The sequence below is a fragment of the Chlamydotis macqueenii genome, chromosome 10 (genome assembly GCF_036417535.1).
Source record: "Chlamydotis macqueenii isolate bChlMac1 chromosome 10, bChlMac1.mat, whole genome shotgun sequence".
NCBI classification, from domain to species: domain Eukaryota; kingdom Metazoa; phylum Chordata; class Aves; order Otidiformes; family Otididae; genus Chlamydotis; species Chlamydotis macqueenii.
In genome coordinates this window covers 392091-412669 of record NC_141565.1, presented here as the reverse complement: position 1 = coordinate 412669, position 20579 = coordinate 392091, and the positions used below count along the sequence as shown (strand labels likewise).

Sequence of the window (20579 nt, the reverse complement as noted above, 5' to 3'; positions counted from 1 at the left end):
ATTTTAAAATCTAACTTGAATTATTTTGCTTTGTTTCATACTTTAGGCTTACTTTACCTCTTTCGTTACTAGTTGTGCTGTTTCTATGCATTCAAGTCTTCCTCTGCCGTTCCATCACCATCTTCATTGTTTTCATGTGCATCCTTTGCCATGGCACAGGTGGGAAAATAAGTCTAGTGAGGAAAAAAAAAAAAAAAGGATAATATAACTGAAAATCTAAAATCACTGACAAGAGTGCTCTTAAAATAAAACCCTAGCCCTTGACTTCAATTTTGTCAAGATAGAATTTTCTAAAATGAAAGGTTTGCACACATGACCAGTTACCTATGCTCCTCCCCAGAACAGCACAAACTATGGTTCTTGGCCAACATTGCAAATTTGGTCTTAAACCCAAGCTGTTTGGTCCTAAACTCGAGCTGGCCGTAAGAGGCAGCCGCTCAGGGCCCCAGGACCCCAAACTCGGCAGGAACTGAAGAACCTTTAAACCGAATTTTTGGCGGGGGCGGCTGCATCCCCGTCCCCCAGGGAACCAGGACGGGCGGGAAACGCGGTCCTGGGCGGCCGGTGCGACGAGAGGGCGGGACGGGGCGGGGACGGGGCCTGAGCTCCCCGCTTCTGGTCGGCGGCGCTTCCCGCCCCGCCTGGCTCCGCCGGTACAAAAGGGCTCCCCCCCCGCCCCCCCGCCGGGGCTGGGGCCCAGGCCGTAGCGGCGTCCACTGTGCCGCTATGGACGCCGGCAGCGAAACCCACGAGCTCAACGGGCGGGCGGAGGGCGCGGAGCCGGTGGTCGTCGAGCGGGTAGGGGCCGCGGCCGCTTCCCGCCGGCGGGCTCGGGCTCGGCTGCGCAGGAGATGGCGGGCGGGAGCGGGCCGGGCAGCGGCGGGAAAGCAGGCGCGAGGGGCCGGGGCGGTGAGCGGGCTGCTGCCGCTGTTCCCTGCTCGGCACTGCTCCGCCATTAGTGCTTTTTAAAACGCGTCTTCCGTTAATTCAGCACTCTTCGTAGGGATGGCGCTGCCAGCGTCCCGTTTTGTCTCACTTCAGTGGCAGGCAAGTGCCAGCTGAACAGAAAATTCTTTTTAGTCCTTGGCACGATGACCCCTTAGCTCCTAGACGCGTCACCCAAAATGCCCTCAGATGTCCTCCCCAGCCAGAAATCTCTGCTCGGAGCACACAGGCACTGCTCTGTACCCGGGAGGGTTTTTCCACCCAGATGGTTTGGGAGAGGATGGAAAAGTTACTCGGGGGTGTTTACAGGAGGTAAGTGAGCACAGAAGTATGAGGAATTACCTAAAGGGTTGAGCCTGTATGGGTTGGTGGGGTTTTTTTCCATACAGTATTCCAAATAAAAATGAGAAATACCCAGCTTTTTACTACTCCATTTAGTCAAAACATGACCAGAGATTTTCCCTGGAAAGCATTTCATCCCATATTCTGTTTACACCTAAAGGATGTTTTCCAAGCTTGCCACTTACCTGAAAAGCCAGACTGGTGAAAGAGCGCCTTTTGTGTTGTTTTGGAAGAGGCTAAACTCTGAAAAGCAGCTCTTGTTCCAACCTAAGACTCTGCCACATAGAAATAGTTGTACTAAACCACCTTCTACGTCACTACCAAAACTTTCTGGTTACAGACAGACTGGGCTGATTGTGTGGCAGATCTGTCCTTCCTCCCTGACAAACCCTTGTGATCAGGACTATCATACCAACAAAAAACAAAAAAAAATCTGGTTTTAATAAATCCTGGAAAGTACCCAAAGAGAGTCAAGGCTGGGGTACGCAGGTCAAGCTGGTGGCCTGAAGGGGTTTCCCGTAAGCCACTGACTTCTCAGCAATTTTCGCTTTTGTTAACAAGGAGTTGTGATTGCATCACAAGTACTAGTCATAGGGATTTTTTTTTTTTTAATTGGTCTGCTCCAAGAGTTTTTCTGCAGCTTTCCTGTTTTATTTTATCTTCAGTTGCAGGCAATTATAATTTTATTACATCTATCCTGTAGAAAACAGAAGTTCCATGTGAGTGCCATATAAAGAATAAGCAGCGAGATGTCCTATAATATTGAATTATATGTATACAGTAGCACTTCAGAGAACTTTACAGACTTTTTATCCATTTTCTCTCAAAAAATACCCCATATATGTGAGGTAAACCAGATGGGGACAGATTTCTTAAAAATCCATCTGTGAATGCCTTCAAAAGTCTGACCAAGCTCACAAGTCACACAAATAAAACAACGTGCCAACTAAACCTGGAGAGCACAAATCCACAGGTCCCTAAATCTTCAGTATTGGAGTCAAAAGTGTGTAAGTGTCTGCTTTGAGGAATGCTTGCAGGCATCGCGACTTGGACCACCCTGGTTTGCTTACTGCCCATCCTAGTGTCTGCCCTTGCCTCAAAACAGATTCTCTTGTACGTCTTCAGCAGCAGACTGCTGCCTCCTCTCACAGAGGAGCTGACGTGAAATGCAGATATAGTTGTCTTACCTTCAAAGCATTGTAGAAGCACGCAAATTTTAAAAGGACTAGCTAAGCCCACTGTGATTCTGAGTGAGTGGTCACACAGTGGTTTAATGTGGTTTATTTTAACTCTGTCATTAATTTGGATAATTTTTTTAGCAGCTCTCAAGCTTTTAAAAGCAAGAAGTTCCTTGCTTCTCATAGTGGGTTGGCCTGCCACAACGCGCTGACTAACATAGATGGTTACGTGTGGCAGAAGTGTCTGACCGCTTTGGCAAAGGATTGGTTTGTACAGATGCAGATAGTAACTGTTTTTTCATCTTCCCCTATTTGCTTTCCTTGTTCATGGTCCATACTGAAACAGCCTAGATTCACCATGTTGTAAAACCCATTTTAACATTTCCAGGATAACAGGAAAAGCTTGTTGAAAGAGCTAAAGAACTATGAAAAGGGTGAACAAGAATTGGGTAGCAGAAAATAACAGCTCTGGAATAGTTGGCTTCTATTGTAGTCATGTTATTACTAAAAACGTATTCAAAATTGTGTATTAATTCAGAAGGACACGCCAGATTCTTGGCATCGTACTGCAAATAACAGATTTCAAATTTGTAGGGACTTGAAATTGTATATAGAATGAAATGGCATGTTCTAAAGCATTACTTATATCAATTTGAATTTGCAGTATTGGATATTGAAACTATTGGTGATAAGTTTTTGCTTGCTTGTTTTTTTTAAGTATCAAGAATAAAAAAACAGTGCTTTATCAACACAAAATAGGCAGCCCACAGTCCAGTTGTGAGAAACAGTATTATAAGACCAAATCACTGCCATGAGCAGCAGTAATGCAAGACAGAAAAAAAATCGTACAGGAGAAAGCTTCTGCTTAAATAGCTGTACAAACAACTTTAATTATTACTTCATTTCACAAATTTAGTCATCAGATGTGCTGATTATTTAAGTCATTTAATGAGGAAAAATATTCTAACTTGGTCCTGGAACCAAGTATAGCTTTAGGAAAACTAAAGTTTTATTTTCTGCCCTGAACTAACATGACAGTGCTTTTCCCCCCTCTTTTTTTTTTTTCCTCCATACTAACTTTTTTTCTCTCAGGAATCAGTGTGGTTGCCCCCTTTTATTTTTTTCTTAACATACTTTCATACTTGCATTTTCTGTCTGTATAGGAGGTGGCTCTTCTTAAGGATAGGCTTTTAAAGATGGTAGAAAATTTATGCTGTCTGTGAAATAGTAACATAGGCTGAGATTTTCTTCCTCCTCTTAATTATTTTTTTTAATTGCCTGCAACCATACTGTCTCAAGATGTGATTGCAGAAGTCTCACAAGCTAGTTAGTGTTACACTAGGTTGGTACTTGGAGGCACAGATTCCTCCTCGTCGCAAATGAAATTCCTGTAGGAAATATAAGTGATGATTCAGTCCGCATGTAGGGGTTTTTCTCTGAGTCAGTGATCTCATGTTTTATTGGGGGAAAAGAAATAATGTCTCCTGAGGAGGTGTACAAAGGATCTAAGAATCCATTACATAACTGATATAGCTTTTTTTGTTGGAAGAATATTTTGCTTTGTAGAATATTTTCCCTATTTTTTTACCTCAGCAAGATCTCTGAGTTGGAGGGGAAGTCTGGTTTCAGAGTGGCCACGCAGGGCCCATTACATTTTCAGTACATAGGTGATGGAGATGTGGACAGAAATTCCATGCCTGTGAGGGTTATTAAATAACTGTATAAAGTTACTAGTTCAATTCTGTAGCTGTAGTATTGATCTTAGAAAAAAAAATAAAAGTAAAGTTGTGAAACTCTGTTCTGCTTTAGTCCTGTATTGTTCCTTTTATGCCTGATCCTTCTCTTTTTTTGATATAACTAGAATTTTTACTGAACATTAAATTACCACTAAAAGATCTGGAAAAGTTTACCGTACAGTGTTTTTCATAAAGGTTAATACTTAGAAAACTTAGAAAATTACTTTTTAAATGAAAGGGCCTTTTAGCATCTTTTTAACAGCTTTGATTAGAAAGACCATTGCAAAACAGTAAAGAGCAGGCACTAAGATCAGTATGACTCAGCCTTTTGTTTACACAGCCTCATTATTACTTAGCATGTTTCTGCTCTTTCCGAAGGAGGACTGTCCCTAAACATAAGAATTTAAGGAAGCTTGCTCCATGACATTACAAACCCAGAGGTGATATTGATCAATCAAGGCTACTCGGCTATTAAATACTGCCATACCATTGCAGTAATCTCTAACCTAAAATTGAAAGAAAACTGTTTGCAGAGGCAGAGCAAGCCAAAAATTAGGAAGACTGGATTTCAGACTAAATGTAGTTGAAGGGGAAGAACCTTCTGACAGCTTAAGGAAGGCGTTATTAATTGGAAGCACAACATGTTTGGAATGTATGAATAGTAATCAGTATTATTTTCCCAGTTATCCCATACAAAGCTGTGGGTTTCCTGTGATCACTGTGATCTCCTGAAAGGCCCAAGGCGGTGCCTCTTGATAGATTTCGGAAGCCTGAGGAGGTCTGGAGAAGACGAGACTGACCGAACTGAAATGTTTTTCACAACTGGGAAACACTGAGAACTACTGCATAATGATTTAAAGCTAGAATACCATGGAAGTGTTTAATACTGTACCAATACTAAAATAAGCATTGGGTGTTTTTGGAACCCAGATATGACACTCTGGGCCTGACAAGGAAAACCTGTTGAGCTCTGGGTCCTGCAGGCCCAGCTGACATTCAGTAGCTGCAATTACAATTTGCAAATCAAAATTAAAGTACTTCTGGCTTACACTTTGCAGTTTCTGGTTCTAGGTGTTTGGGAAATTGGAAGTTCACCTTCCTAACTCCAAAATACTGGTTTTCCAGTAGGACTTAAGAAGAAAACAGTAACCAGTCTTGTGCTACTGCAAATATCTCTTAACTTCATTACGAGAACAGTAAATTCAGTCTTCCTAACAGATCTGAGGCTTAACTTGGAAATTTCAAGGTCCTGTTGATTCAGGCAATATTTATCTTTTACAGTTTTTGGTGGGGCTTTGTTTTAAGAAAACCTAAAAAAAAAGAAAAGCCAAAACAAATCTCTTTAGGGGAACATATATATGATGGAAGACATTTAAGAAGCTGAATGAAGTACCTAGGAGCATACCAAAAGAGAAGTAATAAGTCTTCCAAACTTGCAATCAAAGGTTTATTTCCTCCTGCATTCATAGGGCAGAGTGACAGAAACAACTGAATTCTAAATTCAAGTGCAAAATAGGCATCATTGTGACTAGTGTTTTTTTTTTCTCCATGGATTACAGAATGCTGGCATGTCAAAAACTCTACCTATCTTCTCTGAACAGACTAACTGGTACTGTTTTGGGAAACTCAGGTCAAGTTGGATAAGAAAAGAAATAATTCTTTGGCTTTCCTATTTTTAGTCAGACTTCCAGCATGTTAATTTGCCTACTTCAGCAGTCACTACTGCTTGATAAATGTGCTGTTCAACAAACAGCTGTATAAATTCTCTCACAAGTAGTGATGTAATGCTGCAATAAAAGCAGAAATCCTTACTATAACAAGTTACTGTGTTTAGCAAAGATACTCTTTGTTTTCAAATATTTCCGTTTTCAATGCTGTTTCCTTCCTGTTGAATCACCAGGTGGGTCTTAGATGTGATTCATGAAACTCGATATCTAAGGTCATTCACCTCAGTGCTACTTTTATTTATTTTTAAATAAATGTAATTAATAAATCCTTTCTGTATCTCAAAGGGACTCAGTTCTTCTGGGCGTACTGTTAAAATGACAAGTGAGGCAAAGCAGTGGCAAAGCCTAGACCAACACAGTTGTCAGCAGGACTGTGTAGCCAATACCATTCAATCCTCCTGTGAAGGTTGGGTTGTCGCGAAGCAAAAAAAAAAAGTGCCAGTTTCTGATGTGGCATCTTAGCTTTATCCTTGCAAACTGCAGCACCCCGGGCAAGCAAAGAGACCCTGCTGCTGTGTGGAGATGCAGAGTGGTACTGTGGAGGTGAGCTCTTCCAGAGGGAATTCTTCCAGTCACAGATGGAGGAGGCTTTTCACTCCTCTCATTTGTAACTGTGCATAGATGAGCAAGGCAAGATGTTCTGCTCAGAGCTTGGTGCGTTGTGGGCAACAGGAGACCTGAGAGCAGGCTGGCAGGGACAGGGAAAGGAAGATACAGCGCTTCCAGCTACAGCTGGCTCTTACACATGCTCATTTGGTGACACCGGCTGAAGGGACCAGCTTGTCTCTGCTGGGCAATATGGACCTTGGAAGTGTGTAATGAGGTGTTTTGATTACTTTGAGACTGAAGAAAGGTCATGTGGAATATGTACTGTTCTCTTGCCAAGTGACACCTTGCCAAGTGACACCTTGCCAAGTGACACCTTGCCAAGTGACACCTTGCCAAGTGACACCTTGCCAAGTGACACCTTGCCAAGTGACACCTTGCCAAGTGACACCTGCAAGGGCTTTTCCAAGCCCTACTTTACATGCCTCCTAGAAAATCTGCACAAATTTCCCTTTCCCTCTCTGCAGGCGATAGCAGCACTGTAAGTGTCGTTCGGTGCTGTGGGCTGCACGTGTTGCTGCAGGCTTGGAATCTCCTGAAACCACAAAGCCACCTAACAAAGTTCCCACATAATTTCTGTTGTACGTGACTGTCATTATCCTGAGGTTAGGACAGCAGCTTTCCTTTCATTGCCTGTCTATATAGTGCTGTGTAACTGTAGTCTGGTCTTACAAACTGCTGCCCCAGTACTGATTGCACTTGTTTCAGTACTTTTGGCAGTTTTCAACTTCCTTCTAGAAGGCAAGGCTAATTTGTTTTGGGTTTTGTTTTTTTTTTTTTAATTTTATGGTTTTCCAGCATGCGTCAAGAGGCTCCATTTCTCAAGCAGAAGATGGGAAGTGATTGTTTCTGGGGCTTTCATGATTATAGGTCCCCTTTCCTTGCAGAAGGCAAGATCACAGGCTGAGGAAAAGCTCTGTACAGTAGAACCCATGTTTCAGTTCTCCATATGTCTAGTTCTGATTCTGAACTGCTCTGCTTTCACAAGTGGTAGCTGAAAGCCTCTTAACAGAGTAAAATGCCGTTTTTTTGTGTGGTTTGTTTTTTTTTTTGTTAAGAATCTAAACATGGTAAATAGCAGAGTTGTCATTCCAGGAATGAGAAGATTTGCCTTAGTTTGCCTTAGCAGCACCCTACTTGGAAAAATCTTCTCCATTTATTGGAGTTCAGAAGTGACTGACAACCTTTGCTTCCACCGCAGTTCAAACCTCATAGCCTGCTATTTCCACCTGCAACTTGGCCCTACAGAAAATGAGCAAACAGCAAAGTCCTAACAGGGCAGCAGTACAGTTCCCCAGGAAAAAGGAAAGATTATATTCTGTTGTTCATGTAGAAATTCTTACGTCATGTAGTCACAGATGTAAATGAAGGGAAGAGGTAACCCAGACTATTTACTCTTTTGTGTAGTTTAAAAAAAAAAACAAACCATGCCAAACACGATCACATTCCTACATCGAGTGAGAACAAAGAAACCGCTTGTCATGTTTTCACTGCAGTCCCCTCGCATCAGAATTAAGAACTGAGTCACAGCTGCCCTGTAGATGTTGCCTGTGTTACACACCACAGCCTCAGACCCAGCAGATATTTCAAAGTCAGTATTTTTGGCAGGAAGGAGTTAGCTACTAGACACAGGAGAAGACTTGCTCTGTTATGAATTTATCACAAAATAGATCCTATTACCTCTGCAGTCTACTGAGAAGAGCTCCTTTTACATTCATGCCCAGAAATCGAATTCTGCTGTTAGAGGCGTAGTTCCCCGTCCCCTTACACTGCTAGCATCAGGTAACCAAGAGCTGACTGTGTGTGCTTGGCTTTTTACTGCACAATAAACAGTGAAAAATGCTAGTCTGGACTCTTCTACCGAGTACTGCCAGCATATATTCCATGCTGCTTTCCATAAGGAAAGGGACACGCACTGGTTCAGTGCTTCCAGTGGATGCTATACTGGAGTTAGTTGTTTTTTTTTAATGAAGCATCCAAACACTATAGTGGTTTAGTGGGGCAGGGGGCTGGGAAGAGGAGGCTCTCCTTGGGGAGAGGAAAGGTAACAGATGTGGGAGAGATTCCCCAGCCAAATTGCATTTTTAGATTTTAGGCAAAACCAAATGAGCACCGAGTTCTTCCTGAGTGAAGTCGGTATCCATCTCAGCCGTTTTCTTCCCGGGAGTTTGCTCTCCGTACAGAAGCTGTCTTTGTGAAGCTACGATTACATGGCTTCCTTCTCTTTGCAGACAAAAAGTCTGCTGCTGCCCCACGACATTTTTCTCTCAGTAAAATACTTAGACTCTGGTTGATTACAACACATCTGGTGAAAATAGGTCAGGTTTGGTATTTGAGCGCCCTGGAAAAACTGGCAACACATTTGCAGTATGCATCAATACCTTTCCTATTTAAAAGGACACTTTTAAGTCTGGACAGTGGCAAACCTGGCTGTGGAGTTGGAAATTTGATAGTTATTAGTGCTGCTGAAGAGAGGAATTAGAGGGCGTTTTCTGCTTTTGAACTAACCTTCAGAGACTTTCTTCACAGTATTTTCTGGCAAGCAGGAACACATTTGTGTAGTAAAAAGGTCTCTAAGAAGCAGGTTTAAAGAAGTCAGCTAGAATAAGCTTACTCTTACTATATTTGTGTATTATTGTTGAAAATAAAATCTAAAAGTAAGAGCAGCAAGAACAATGTTCCTAACCTGCTCAGAGACTGCAGAGAAGAGGGTTACCTACTCTTTCTTCATCACGGAGTTAGGCTTCTAAGTCTAACCTAGCTGCCCTAAGCTGCCTCTAGTCCGTAGAGAAATAGGCACCCTTGGGAGACGAGCTGTCAAATTCCGAGCTGGGTCATGTGAATCATCATCAGGAAACACTAATTTTATTCATTGCACTGGGTCAACTAACCCTGGATTTGCCCTGCAGATAGTTTTTATTTTCTTGTTTGTTTGCAGGGGAGTTTAAAAAAAAAAACAAACCACAACTGCTGATGTGAAAATGGAAAGAAATGTTTCCCTTGTAACTGGGTGGTGCTTGGCAACTACAGATCATACGATGTTTAAATGGAAAAACAGCTCCCACTGTATGGATGGAGCTGGACAGTGGCACGGAGGAGCAGGAAGCAGCAGGGAAAGAGGTCAAGCAAAGCTCATACAGTGGCCAACTCCCTCATAAATCCTCAAAATGAAACTCATGAGTAATTAAGGAATGAGGTAGATGTGTGATGACAGAGGGTGAATTTAATGAATATTTATTTTTCTTGCTTACTCCACCAATTAAGAGATGTAATAAGCTTTTTCCCCTCTCCCAATTTTAGCGCAGAATGTCACAGTGGTTTCAAAGAAATGGACCTATGAATATCAACCACTACGCAAATAAGAAGAGCGCTGCTGAGAGCATGTTGGACATTGCCCTGCTGATGGCCAATGCGTCCCAGCTGAAAGCTGTGATGGAGCAAGGACCTTCTTTTTCCTTCTACACCCCACTTATCGTTCTTATCAGCCTCTCGCTCACACTGCAAGTTATGGTGGGAGTGCTCCTGATATTCCTCGGTATGTAGCAAGAGCAAGAACCATGACATGTATTTCTCATGTAGGATGCAACCTATAAGATGGTATATAGATTCCCCTTTTATTCTTAAAAACTGTTACCTTTGAAAGCCTTTATCTCAGAATTGATTAAAGTTTTCTCTTAAGACCATAGAAATATTGCAACAAAAGGAGTAAATGGGACAGCTGTATGTAAAATCTTCAATTTTGAGCAACTTCCTCATTCTTATTTGCCCAGAGCGTGAATATTTTACTTTTCAGAAGGCCTGAGGAGGAAGGAAAATGATGAAATATTGTAAAAGAAACATGAATAGGCCAGATAGGATCATGCAGTCTGCCTGGTTTCATAATACTGTTTCTGGCAAGACCTTTTACTTAATCTTATGACTGCAATGTATTTGTTCCATATCAGTCATATAATAAGTAATATTATAAGGATATATTGTGAACATAGAACTCCAAAATGTCCATCTTCATGTTGGTGCGGGTTAGTTTTTTTTAGGAGATTATTCAAAGCATCCTAAATCTCTAGGTGCGGAATGGTAGATATGTACTTGTTATTGTTGATTTTCAAACCTGTGTGAAACTGAAATTAAAGTTAAAAAGAAAAATAGGCTAGTTGGAGCACAATTTCACCATAAGAACATTATGCACATACTGTGTCTTCAGTCAAAAGATTTGAAATTACGTATAATATGAAAACAGTCTGGGCAGCATTTCAAGAGAACGAGTTTGAGTAGGAGTTGTGTTAGTGCATGCTTTGGACACATTTAATGAGACAGCTGTACAATTAGTCCCCCGCTCCCTGCATCCCTGGCCTCTCCTTTAATTGTTGCATTACAGACCTTCACATTCCTAGAAGTTCAATGCAGCATCTTTGCTGTGCTCAAAAATAGAGGTTCCACTATTCAGTTTTAGTAGGTACAATGCTATGAGGCACAAGAACCAATACTTATCACTAAAAATAAGTATTTTAAGTTATTATTACTAGATTATTAGAACAAGTATGCCTTATTCTGTAAGGCAGAATATAAATCTAAGTAGCTCTAGAACCAGGCTTATTTCTAAGACAATGTCATCACTAAGTGAGCATGAATTGCCCCAAAACCCCAACTAAAACTCCACAGAGCGTGCAGAGACAGCACTCTTCTGGAAAACAGCATTTTCTGTTTTGACCTTAAACAAGTCTTCAATACTTCTCTTTGCTTCTAACCTACTGTGATATTTCCCCCCGTGCTTTTGCAAAGCAAAACGCAAAAAGAATCCAGCAGCACTTTGCAGAGTTGCTGAAAGCCTCTGACATTGAGTAGCAGCACCCAAACCCCTAGACCATAACTTTGGAGATCAAAGATACCTGTGGAAATCAGAGGAGGTGTTTAGACTGCAGCATCAGTTGCTGCCCATTATACACTGAAATAAAAGACACCTTCCCTGCTAGGAAACAGCTATGGATCACTTCTTTTGATAGTGATCTATGATCATTTATTCTTATAACTTTTTTCAAATCTTTCCCTTGAAATTAATGGGTACTACATGACAGATCATAAGTCTACCGTAAATTAAAAGCCTGAAGGTGACAGCCAGAGGTCACACATAGCATTTACCAAGTTACAGGTGCCACATCTCTGTTACCCTTTCAATGTTCTGTTTTTTAGCACAACTGAAAAAACAACTTTCTGTTCAAGGAGGAAGTTCCTAGGACATCAGGCTACATGAGGCTTGTTACATTGAGATGCAGCTGACGGAGCTTTTTTTTTTTTTCTTTCTCACAAAAGAGACAGAATACAGCTGTCTCTGCATTTGGTAGGTCCTGGCTCAGAGGAGGTTCCAGAAAGGGACTGGAAAAAGCAAGCTGATGATACTGGGGGATGTGGGGAGAGGGTCATGTAAAAATCAGAAAAGCAGGTATGTGTTTCGTGGTTGAAGGCATCTCCCTAGTGGTTGTTTAGTTAAGCAGGCTTTGAGGTGTAAACAAGTTCCCTGTTTTCTGTTGGGCAATAATTTCTCAGTATGTGCTGAGACATTGCTTCTCAATGCTTGTTTCTGCCAGATGTTGCCAAAATGACTTCCATCGCTGTAATTTTTATCTTTGTCACATTGGGAGTAAAGAGAGTACCCAGCAGCCCCAACTCCAGAGCTGGACTGAGGTAGAGTTCACAGATGACTTAGCAAATAGTGAGATTCATCAGCCTGCGCCGTAGGTTTGGTGTACTGAGGGTGACAAAGCCCTCAGCGTGTAGCGTGTGCTGTCGGAGCAATGCTGTCCTGCTGAGCTCAAAAGTACTGAGGAGAGGAAATAGGATATGGAGGTACACAGATACAGGCTTCATAGCAAGAACCTGCTTTTCCCAGTGTGTATTTGATAGCTTTGGCCTGCAGGACAGTTTGCCTTTCTGTCCAGCCACAGTGTTCTGCTTCTTACAAGCTTTCACAAGTCCAAACAAAAGTCTGTGCAACCATCCAGTTTCCTTCCTTGAGACAGAGGTTTATCCCAGAAGCTACCAATTCTCACAGTTCTCTACTAGGGATTAAAAGGTCCTTCTCCTTCGGAAGAGCCTTTCATAAAAACATTTTGAAAAATATTCAGCAAACTTGTCCTTGAAAGTGATTTGGTAATCTTAACTTTTTGGAAGAAAAGCAAAGAAAGTCTTGAAATAGTTTAAGTGGCATGAAATCATAGTAATCTAATCCCACTGTAATACAATGTTTAAAAAAATAACTGCTCTTAAGAACATTTTCACCAACACCCTCATCTTACGTACTATAATCACAAAGAGAGGATTACTGCAGTCTTACCTCAAAACTTAGAGCACTGCCTAAACTGAGAAGCAATACTTGTCTTCTCTGACCCTTATTTGGACAAAGGGACAGCTCTGAAAGTATCAGTTCTCCTTTGAGCATGATTTCTTTTAACTCACAAAACGTGTTAGACCATTATTGCCTGTTCTTTTTTAATCTATCGGAAATGCTTTTCTGCCGTATTTCAGGATTAATTATTCCATTTCATTTATTCCACTTCATTCACATAACAGTACTAGAGTTCTTCCAGGTACTGTTGGGATATGTACACCCCTGTAGCTCCAGATGCTTTACAGACATGTATAAGCTCATTTTCAGGGTTAAGTACTGCTGAGCTCAAATTATTTCATGCCTACACAGGTGTACGGTAGCTTAAGCTTTTCATATAGTTCCCCCACGCTGTTCTTCAGCACTTTGACTGGCCTGTGATGTTGGACTATACTGCTTTAGCAAACAGAACTTGAACAGGCACCCAGAATTCCTTGAAACCAAAACAGAATTAGACTTCCTAATTAGGGGCACCAAGTAAACCTGGCTTTTAATACTTCAGCATCACAAGTGTGTTTGCCACCACTTCTACTTAACTGCTTCAACAAGCAAGCAAGCCTTGGTTCTGTGGTTAAGTTCTGCAGATTGACAGGGTCATTATATTAAAAACAAATAACAGAGTTTACCTAATGCAGTAGAATCGTAAGCTACACCTCTATGTATGTGCCTCTCAGAAGGAGCTCAAAGTTTTGAAGTTTTGCTTATGTTGCTGTAAAAACTTGTCAGGTATAAACGTCCTCTCAGACAGCCTGTACACGCACACGCAAGCTCTAGTCATGTAAGCATTTAAGAACTAGGAGTCTTACTAGACAAAACCCGTTCTCAAAATATGCTCCAGAATTCATCGGCACTCATTCCACCAGCAGCAAAGAAATTTAATAGAGGATCTGAGTGGCAAGAGAACAGAGACAGAGGAAAATCTTGGTTTTCTGCACGATGCCAGACAAGCACCCCCAGACTTCTCACTGTCCTGTACAAGCACGTGCTTTACTCTATCATCAAGTCTATTATCAGTCCAGTGTAACTCATTTGTATGTTTTCACAAGGCCTGGAATCAAAGCTTAAACTAAATTAATACTGTCATCTCCCTTCTGTGTTCCTCCCTTGCTCCCATTAGCGGTTCAGCCAAAGAACAACTGTAAGAAACAAAAGAAAATGTTTACACAGCTGATGCTCTCTGTCAAAAGGACTGCAGTTACACTGCTTTGAAGTCTTCCTCTGTTTAACAGATATAATGCCCTGACTTTTATCGTAGTTCAGCCCTGATCGGACCAGACTACGCAGTCTCTCACTCCTGCCACCCTCCAGTGGGACAGAAGGGAGAACTGGTAAACAAAAAAACAAACAAACAAACAAAAAAAGCCAGCAAAAACCCGTGGGTTGAGATTGAACAAAAAGTAAATTTAACAGCAATAACAGAAGAAAACAAAACAGTGATGGAATACAAATACAGTATAATGACTTACAACAAATCTCCACAGCCAGTTTCTTCCAAATAGCAGGAGGCTCCCCTCAGCACCCTCCTCACTTATATACTGAGCACGATGTCACATGGGATGGAATAGCCCTTTGGCTAATTTGGGTAAATTAACCCCAGCTGTTAGCTAATTAGTTAATTATCCCAGCTGGGTGCCCCAGCCATAGGGGCTACCAGCTCCAGTTCTCCACCCAGCTCAGGTGAATATTAACTCTATCCTAGCCAGAACCAGGACAACTTTCTAAAAACAGAATCTGTGCAAAAGCAGGGAGTACAGTTAGGGAAAATCCAGCACTGGTAAAGAGACTGGGCTGTCTGTGAAAAGGAACTGTAGCATTTTAACTGTAGGAAATTTAACTTCATTCCGTCCTGTCAGGACTTCAAGCTTCATGTAGTCAAGACTGAAATACCTTTTAAATGCTTAAAATCTGCAGCAAAACTAGATTTCAACAGATCAAGCACTCAGAATATTTCTAGTAATGTTTGTGTATCCATGAGTTCCCGTGTGCATCCACAGAGATTAGGTGCAAATTACTGGAAGCTGACAGACTCCCTGTGGTTAAAGATCTTCCCCTTAGCACTTTTACTGACACTGCAGAATCTAACTTCCCTTTTAAGTATGACTGTTGCAAATAGCTCAGTGTAAGAGAAATTCTTGAACTATGTGAGTCGTGAAGACTTCTATTCTGGGTTTTGAAATATACATATAACTAAAACTTCTTTTTTCCCCCCTTTTCTCTTTGAAGTAAAATATGACCTTAACAACCCTGCAAAACATGGAAAGCTGGATTTCCTCAACAACCTTGCAACGGGACTAGTATTCATTATAGTAGTTGTGAATATTTTTATCACTGCCTTTGGAGTGCAGAAGCCAGTTGCTGAGCCAGCACCAAGACAGTAAGGACAAGGTGAGTGTGGTCTCTCTCCACCATAAGGTAGGAGGGCACAGCATACAAGAATGCACTACGCCCTAGGGCATAACTTTAAAAACAGCCACAGGCTTATCTCTGCAGTTCTAGCCTTTGCAGATAAATGAGTTTACTTCAGACTACTGCAAAAGCAGAAGCTGCTAGGCACTGCTGTTATTACAGCCTATTTGTCAATGTCGACTTCAAAAGTTGATGGCAGCATCTTACTTTCTCAGGGGTCCCTTGCATGTGTCACCTTTAAGAAGGGTTTGCAATATACTGCATCCAGTCTGTTACGGATGCTGAAGACTGAATCTCTATCCAAATAACTAGGACTATGCTACACATCCTTGGAGCCCTTCAGTTCCTGTGCAGGTAGTATGGCTTTTCCGCCTTCCAAAGCTGCGGGGCTTTTGCTTTGTGGGAGATCCAGCCCACAAAGATGTACACTATCACTTTACTTGATAGATGTGTCATTTAGAACAATATTGTTTTCTCTACCTGCATTTTAAAGTTTGTTACTTACTTATACAGAAGAATAAATATAGGAATTGTGAGAATCACAATGGATATCTTCCTAGCATCATAGCTGTGATGAACAATTTGGGAGGAGATAAACCTAAATTGCAGGCTTGTAGCCCAAGAAGCACTCTGGTCCAGGATCTGCCTTTAAAATAACGCTGCTAAGTCTGCGTGTGCCAGCATTGCTCTGGCTCTTTACCTTCCAAATCCCAAATCATGTTCAGAAGACCTGCTGAAGAAGGAATTACTAGCCTTTCCTGGCAGTACACTGGCTACGATGCAGACAGCTCATATGTGTAACGTTATCAGTATGAGTTAACTTCTAGATCAAGCCCTTTTTCCGCGAAAAGAAAGATACAAGGCATTTAAGCCACTAATCTGAAGATGAATGGCACAACAGAAATCTGTAACAGGAATGCAAACCAGACAAAAATCCATCAGGAGTCTAAACAGCACGGGGAGAAATCAGTGCAACAAATTACTAGGAAGATGAAGGATGAAATTCATTTATTTTAGGGTGCAGGTGGAATCGTCTGCTTTAATCAAAACCTGTGAAATTCTGGCGGTGAAACAGGATAGTTTTATTTTATTTTCTGGCCATAGTCTCTAGAGATAAACTAATAAATGTTTAATTTTGGTAGCAAAGAGCACATCTGAGATGCTGTTTGAATTATAGGTAGAATGTCTGTCTCAACAGTACATACTAAAACAATACTGAAACGCTAACCACAAAATTGCACTGGCAAAGTCAAGAGAACAGAATGAAGAATTATTGGAATTTTAGCTGTTTTCACTGGAAAAAATACACACCATAGCCAGGAACAGACAAGAATCTGAAATAGGTATCAAGAAATTCAGATAATGGACAAGGTGGCCACTTAGCTGGCACCGTCTGGCAAGAAGGGGCTCCTCACAGCACTTGTGTTGGAGTTTCTCCTCTACTATTCCTGCTGCTCTCCATGAACTGTCAACCCAAAGGGGTTTGTGGCTTCATTAGGACTAGGATGGTGGAATCTCTCTAGGTCTTAAATGAGAAACCAGTTCACATACATAAACATGATTGCTGCAACTGGTTTAATAAACTTGCAGTGCCTCAATAAAGGAGAAGCAGTAGCTGGTTTATGTAACTGCGGTAGAGGCAAGACCTGAGGATGTTTAAAGCAAGTTTACATCTGTACAGACCCAGCAGCTGTGTGATCCTGCCTTCGTGCTTCTCACACACGCAGTTTACTAATCAAAATGGCCAAGAGGGGCGTCTTTTTGCTCCAGACTTGTTAAATGTGGAAGCTCTCCATGGCTTTGGAACATCGCCTCTGCTGTTTGCTCATTTGTACGTACTGCCCTTGCTAAAAACACCTGGGCATCTGGATGTAACTTGAAAAATAAGTCTTTTTTAGTCTGCTGCCACAATCTCCTCCAAACCCTGAGAGAGGTGAGCGGCCACCATTTTCTGGCTTTGCCTTTACAATTATGCACACTTTTCCAAAGAAAACTTAATTTCCCCTTTAAGGCAGATTTGTGATTTACTATAATTCCTGTCACTAACATCTCAATATCTTTGTTTTGTATTTCAGAGACCCGAAGCATTCATTCTTCCGTAGATGCCATTTGCACTTGAGCCTGTTACACTTGGACGCAGTGGTGGAAAAAAAAAATGATCTGAAGAAGCTGGATGTACAGAGCAGCTTTCTCAAGTTTCCAACAACCAATGCACTTGTGCACCTAAAATCTTCCAATGCATTAATATTGAAACTGTTCGGCATCTAAGGAAAGGTTGATTTTAACCCAAGGACATTGTTTTTCTGGAATATCGGCATTTCAATTTCTGTAGTAACTAATTGTTTTTCAGAGAAGTGACGTAAGCTCATGAAACAAGGTGGCCCTTCGCAGGACTTCCCGTTTTCAATGCCTTTTTTATTTTGTGGCCGTTTGTCATTTCCAGCCTTCGGTTCTGCCGTGGTCACGTTGTCCTTTGTTTTGCTCACTTGGCACCAAACCTGCGTACTCCGTAGCACAGCAGTGGGCTTCCTGGGCAGTGTGCAAAGATAGCTGTGCCTTGGTTTCTATTTTTTCCCCTCTAGGTGAAGCACAGATGAAGCAAACAGGAGCAGCAGGCAATCTTTTGTCCAGTGTTGCTCACAGGTCGTCATCTGTCCTGCTTCTTCAACTCTAGACTGCACTTTAAATGTCTTTCTCCTTTGTGCGCAGACGCACAAATAACCTAATTGCTAATAGTTTCTTACTATTAACTGCTTCCAGTTTTGTTACCCTTATGAGTTTATGGCTAAAAGCATAACTAATTTTTTAAATTTTATTTTAAAATATATATATAGAGATAGAAATACCTTCCTACCTTCTGGCTCAGGGGCTGACATTTTTTTCTAAGTACACTATTGCTAGTAGTAGTGTAGGTTGTAAAAATTTCTACAACAAAAAAATTTCAGTCATTTTATTTCCAAAGTATCACATCTGCAATCAGAACAATCCTGTTTTTCTAGAGTGCGCTTGCTTGTAGATGTGAATTTGTCCTAACACATTGCCTTTCCATTCATTTTTAAATGCTCCCTTGCACATAGAAGTTTGACTTCCATGAGTCTGATCTCATTTACAGTTTGTATTCATCACATTTATCTTTAGTTAGGTCTCAAGGCCCATTGATGTGCCTTATATTCACGTACATGTTCTGTAGGAGTTACTAACAAAACAAATCAGCAACTTCATAGAGTCATAGAATGTGTGGTTAGAAACTTGTGTGATTAATAATGGCATAGACATCCTTCCTTTTCTATTTTTTAATTCATTTTGCTGCGTCGTTTCCAAGTTAACACCCATTTAACCAGTATCTAGCAGGCAGTGGTTTTAATTGTGCACGTTGTAGTAATTCTAACGTCGCTCAGAACAAGGTCTGACTGAAGTACTCAGGACAAGTCTCTTTCTTTATTTTTTACAAACCAGCAAACTGTTGAAGGACTATTCATGCATCCTTGTGCTATTGCAGTCTGAATGCTGTAGTGTAGTGCATTGGCTGGCCAAACAGCAGTGCTGAAAACCATAAAACACCCCTTTCTTTTGGAGAAAATAGGTGACTGCAGGCAGAGCCCTTCCAGGCATGACATTTATCTATGGCTCAACATCAGGCAGCAATTTTGCTAAGATTCTTGAATGTATCACCTCTGTTGCTTTTCAGCTTTTTGCTCTCTGGAGTATTTGCTCCTCTGTGCATCTTGCTCTGTCTGGAGACGCTCTCTGGAGGCAGCTACCTCTGTCCTCTACAGGAGACTGTACCTAGGCTAGATGTCCAAAGCAGTTGTTTAGTGCTGCCCTAAACACATCACCCATGCAAAAGGTAGTTACTTTTAACTGCTCGATGAATATTAGATATTTTTCACTGCTGGATTTGCATATTTCTAGTTTTTTTGTGCAAGATGCAGAAATAGGAAGAAAAGTGTTTGTGGCACTTGGCGAATCCTCTCACTGTTTGACTTGTCCTTACTGCCCTCAAGGGAGATGCAAACAGACCCCCGGGCTCTCCCGATGTTTGCTGTATTTATACTTGGTGGTGACTTTGCCCAATTTTGAACGTAGCTTTCTGTTCCTGTGCTGGTTACTGCCACGATGCTCTCTCTCTCTTATGAGCGTGATCGTGTTTGTCTTGCACTGAAACACCTGAAAGCAGTCAGGAGGTTGCAGTACGGATGTACCAGGTCTTTTCTCAATTTATTCCCCTCATTAGCAGACCATAATTTTTCAGGTCACTCAAGCAGACAAGCTGTTACAGTAGGCTTCTCTTGAAAAATGCAGTAGCTGTTCTTATAGCACCTTTACTGCTAAGCTGCTGTCCAACAGAAACTACCAAGGCTTGTACATCGCGTCTCCCAGCAGCTTGTGGAACTAACTGGAGCTGTGGGGTAGGGAGCACTCGCCAGGCGATGACGTGTCAACTACAGATTCCAATGGACTTTGCAAGACACGGGATTTGGGACGTACAGGAGGGAAAGGAAAAAATACTTCACACTTGAACACATTGTTGGGTGCCAAGAGCTGGATGTGGAGATCTGCGTTAAGGGGATAGGTGTCTGCTCACTTCAAGTCTCCAGAGCCAGGCTCAGAACAACAGCAAAAAAAAAAAAACCAACCGCCCGGTAAATCCTTCTGCCTCCTGAGCTCCGGAAAGTGTGACAACAGAGAGATCTGCAACCCGAAGGCCTGGTCTCTTCTTTCGGTTCTAAACACACAAAAACCTGACCCGAAAGCCATCCATCTGACTACAAGACTGTCTGTCCTGGGCATCAGCAGTATTCCACTTGCAACTGGGTGGCTTTTTTTAAATAAAAAGAATGCTGGTTTATTGCCATGTCTTTTATCGTGATTAAGTAAGATTTGCTAAATGTCCTCAGACACGCAATCTGTGTTTAAGTCTCCGAAGCCTTCAGAGCTCATGTATTTTTTAGCAGACAAAAGCAGCTGCAAGTTGGTTTCAGGTATAAATAATTTAATCACATGATTGTTATTCTTTTAAGTCAGGTGCTTATTTAAAATCCTAGCGAATATCTCCTCGGGGAGGCAAACAAATGGTTCCTTGGTTTGCTGTGCTTCTCCAGAGTTCTTGGTTGCAGGCAAACATTTCACCGGAAAAGAGGTCATCAATACTGAAGCAAGATGAATTTTTCCGGGCTGTCTCGGGAAACGGTTCACGCCAGGTCACCCGTTTGCTTCTGTTTCATAAGCTGCTGAGCAGAGTACGAATTACACATGCCGT

At 41.6% G+C, this 20579-nt stretch overlaps 1 protein-coding gene across 1 annotated transcript; it reads left to right on the top strand.

The window, feature by feature from the left end:
* Window positions 1-614: 614 nt before the first annotated feature.
* On the top strand, window positions 615-20170 carry NINJ1 (ninjurin 1). The gene is made up of 4 exons (XM_086755797.1): window positions 615-798; window positions 9835-10069; window positions 15137-15298; window positions 17395-20170. Exons 1-3 carry the CDS (start codon window positions 727-729, stop codon window positions 15289-15291), a joined length of 462 nt encoding a protein of 153 aa, XP_086611923.1. The 5' UTR covers window positions 615-726; the 3' UTR covers window positions 15292-15298; window positions 17395-20170.
* The last annotated feature ends 409 nt before the right edge of the window (window positions 20171-20579 follow it).

Excerpts from the sequence above, each read along its gene's own strand:
- NINJ1 (XM_086755797.1), top strand. The coding sequence starts at position 727 with ATGGACGCCGGCAGCGAAACCCACGAGCTCAACGGGCGGGCGGAGGGC. Across the intron at positions 799-9,834 it reads AGCCGGTGGTCGTCGAGCGG|CGCAGAATGTCACAGTGGTT; the intron begins GTAGGGGCCGCG and ends TCCCAATTTTAG. Across the intron at positions 10,070-15,136 it reads AGTGCTCCTGATATTCCTCG|TAAAATATGACCTTAACAAC; the intron begins GTATGTAGCAAG and ends TTCTCTTTGAAG.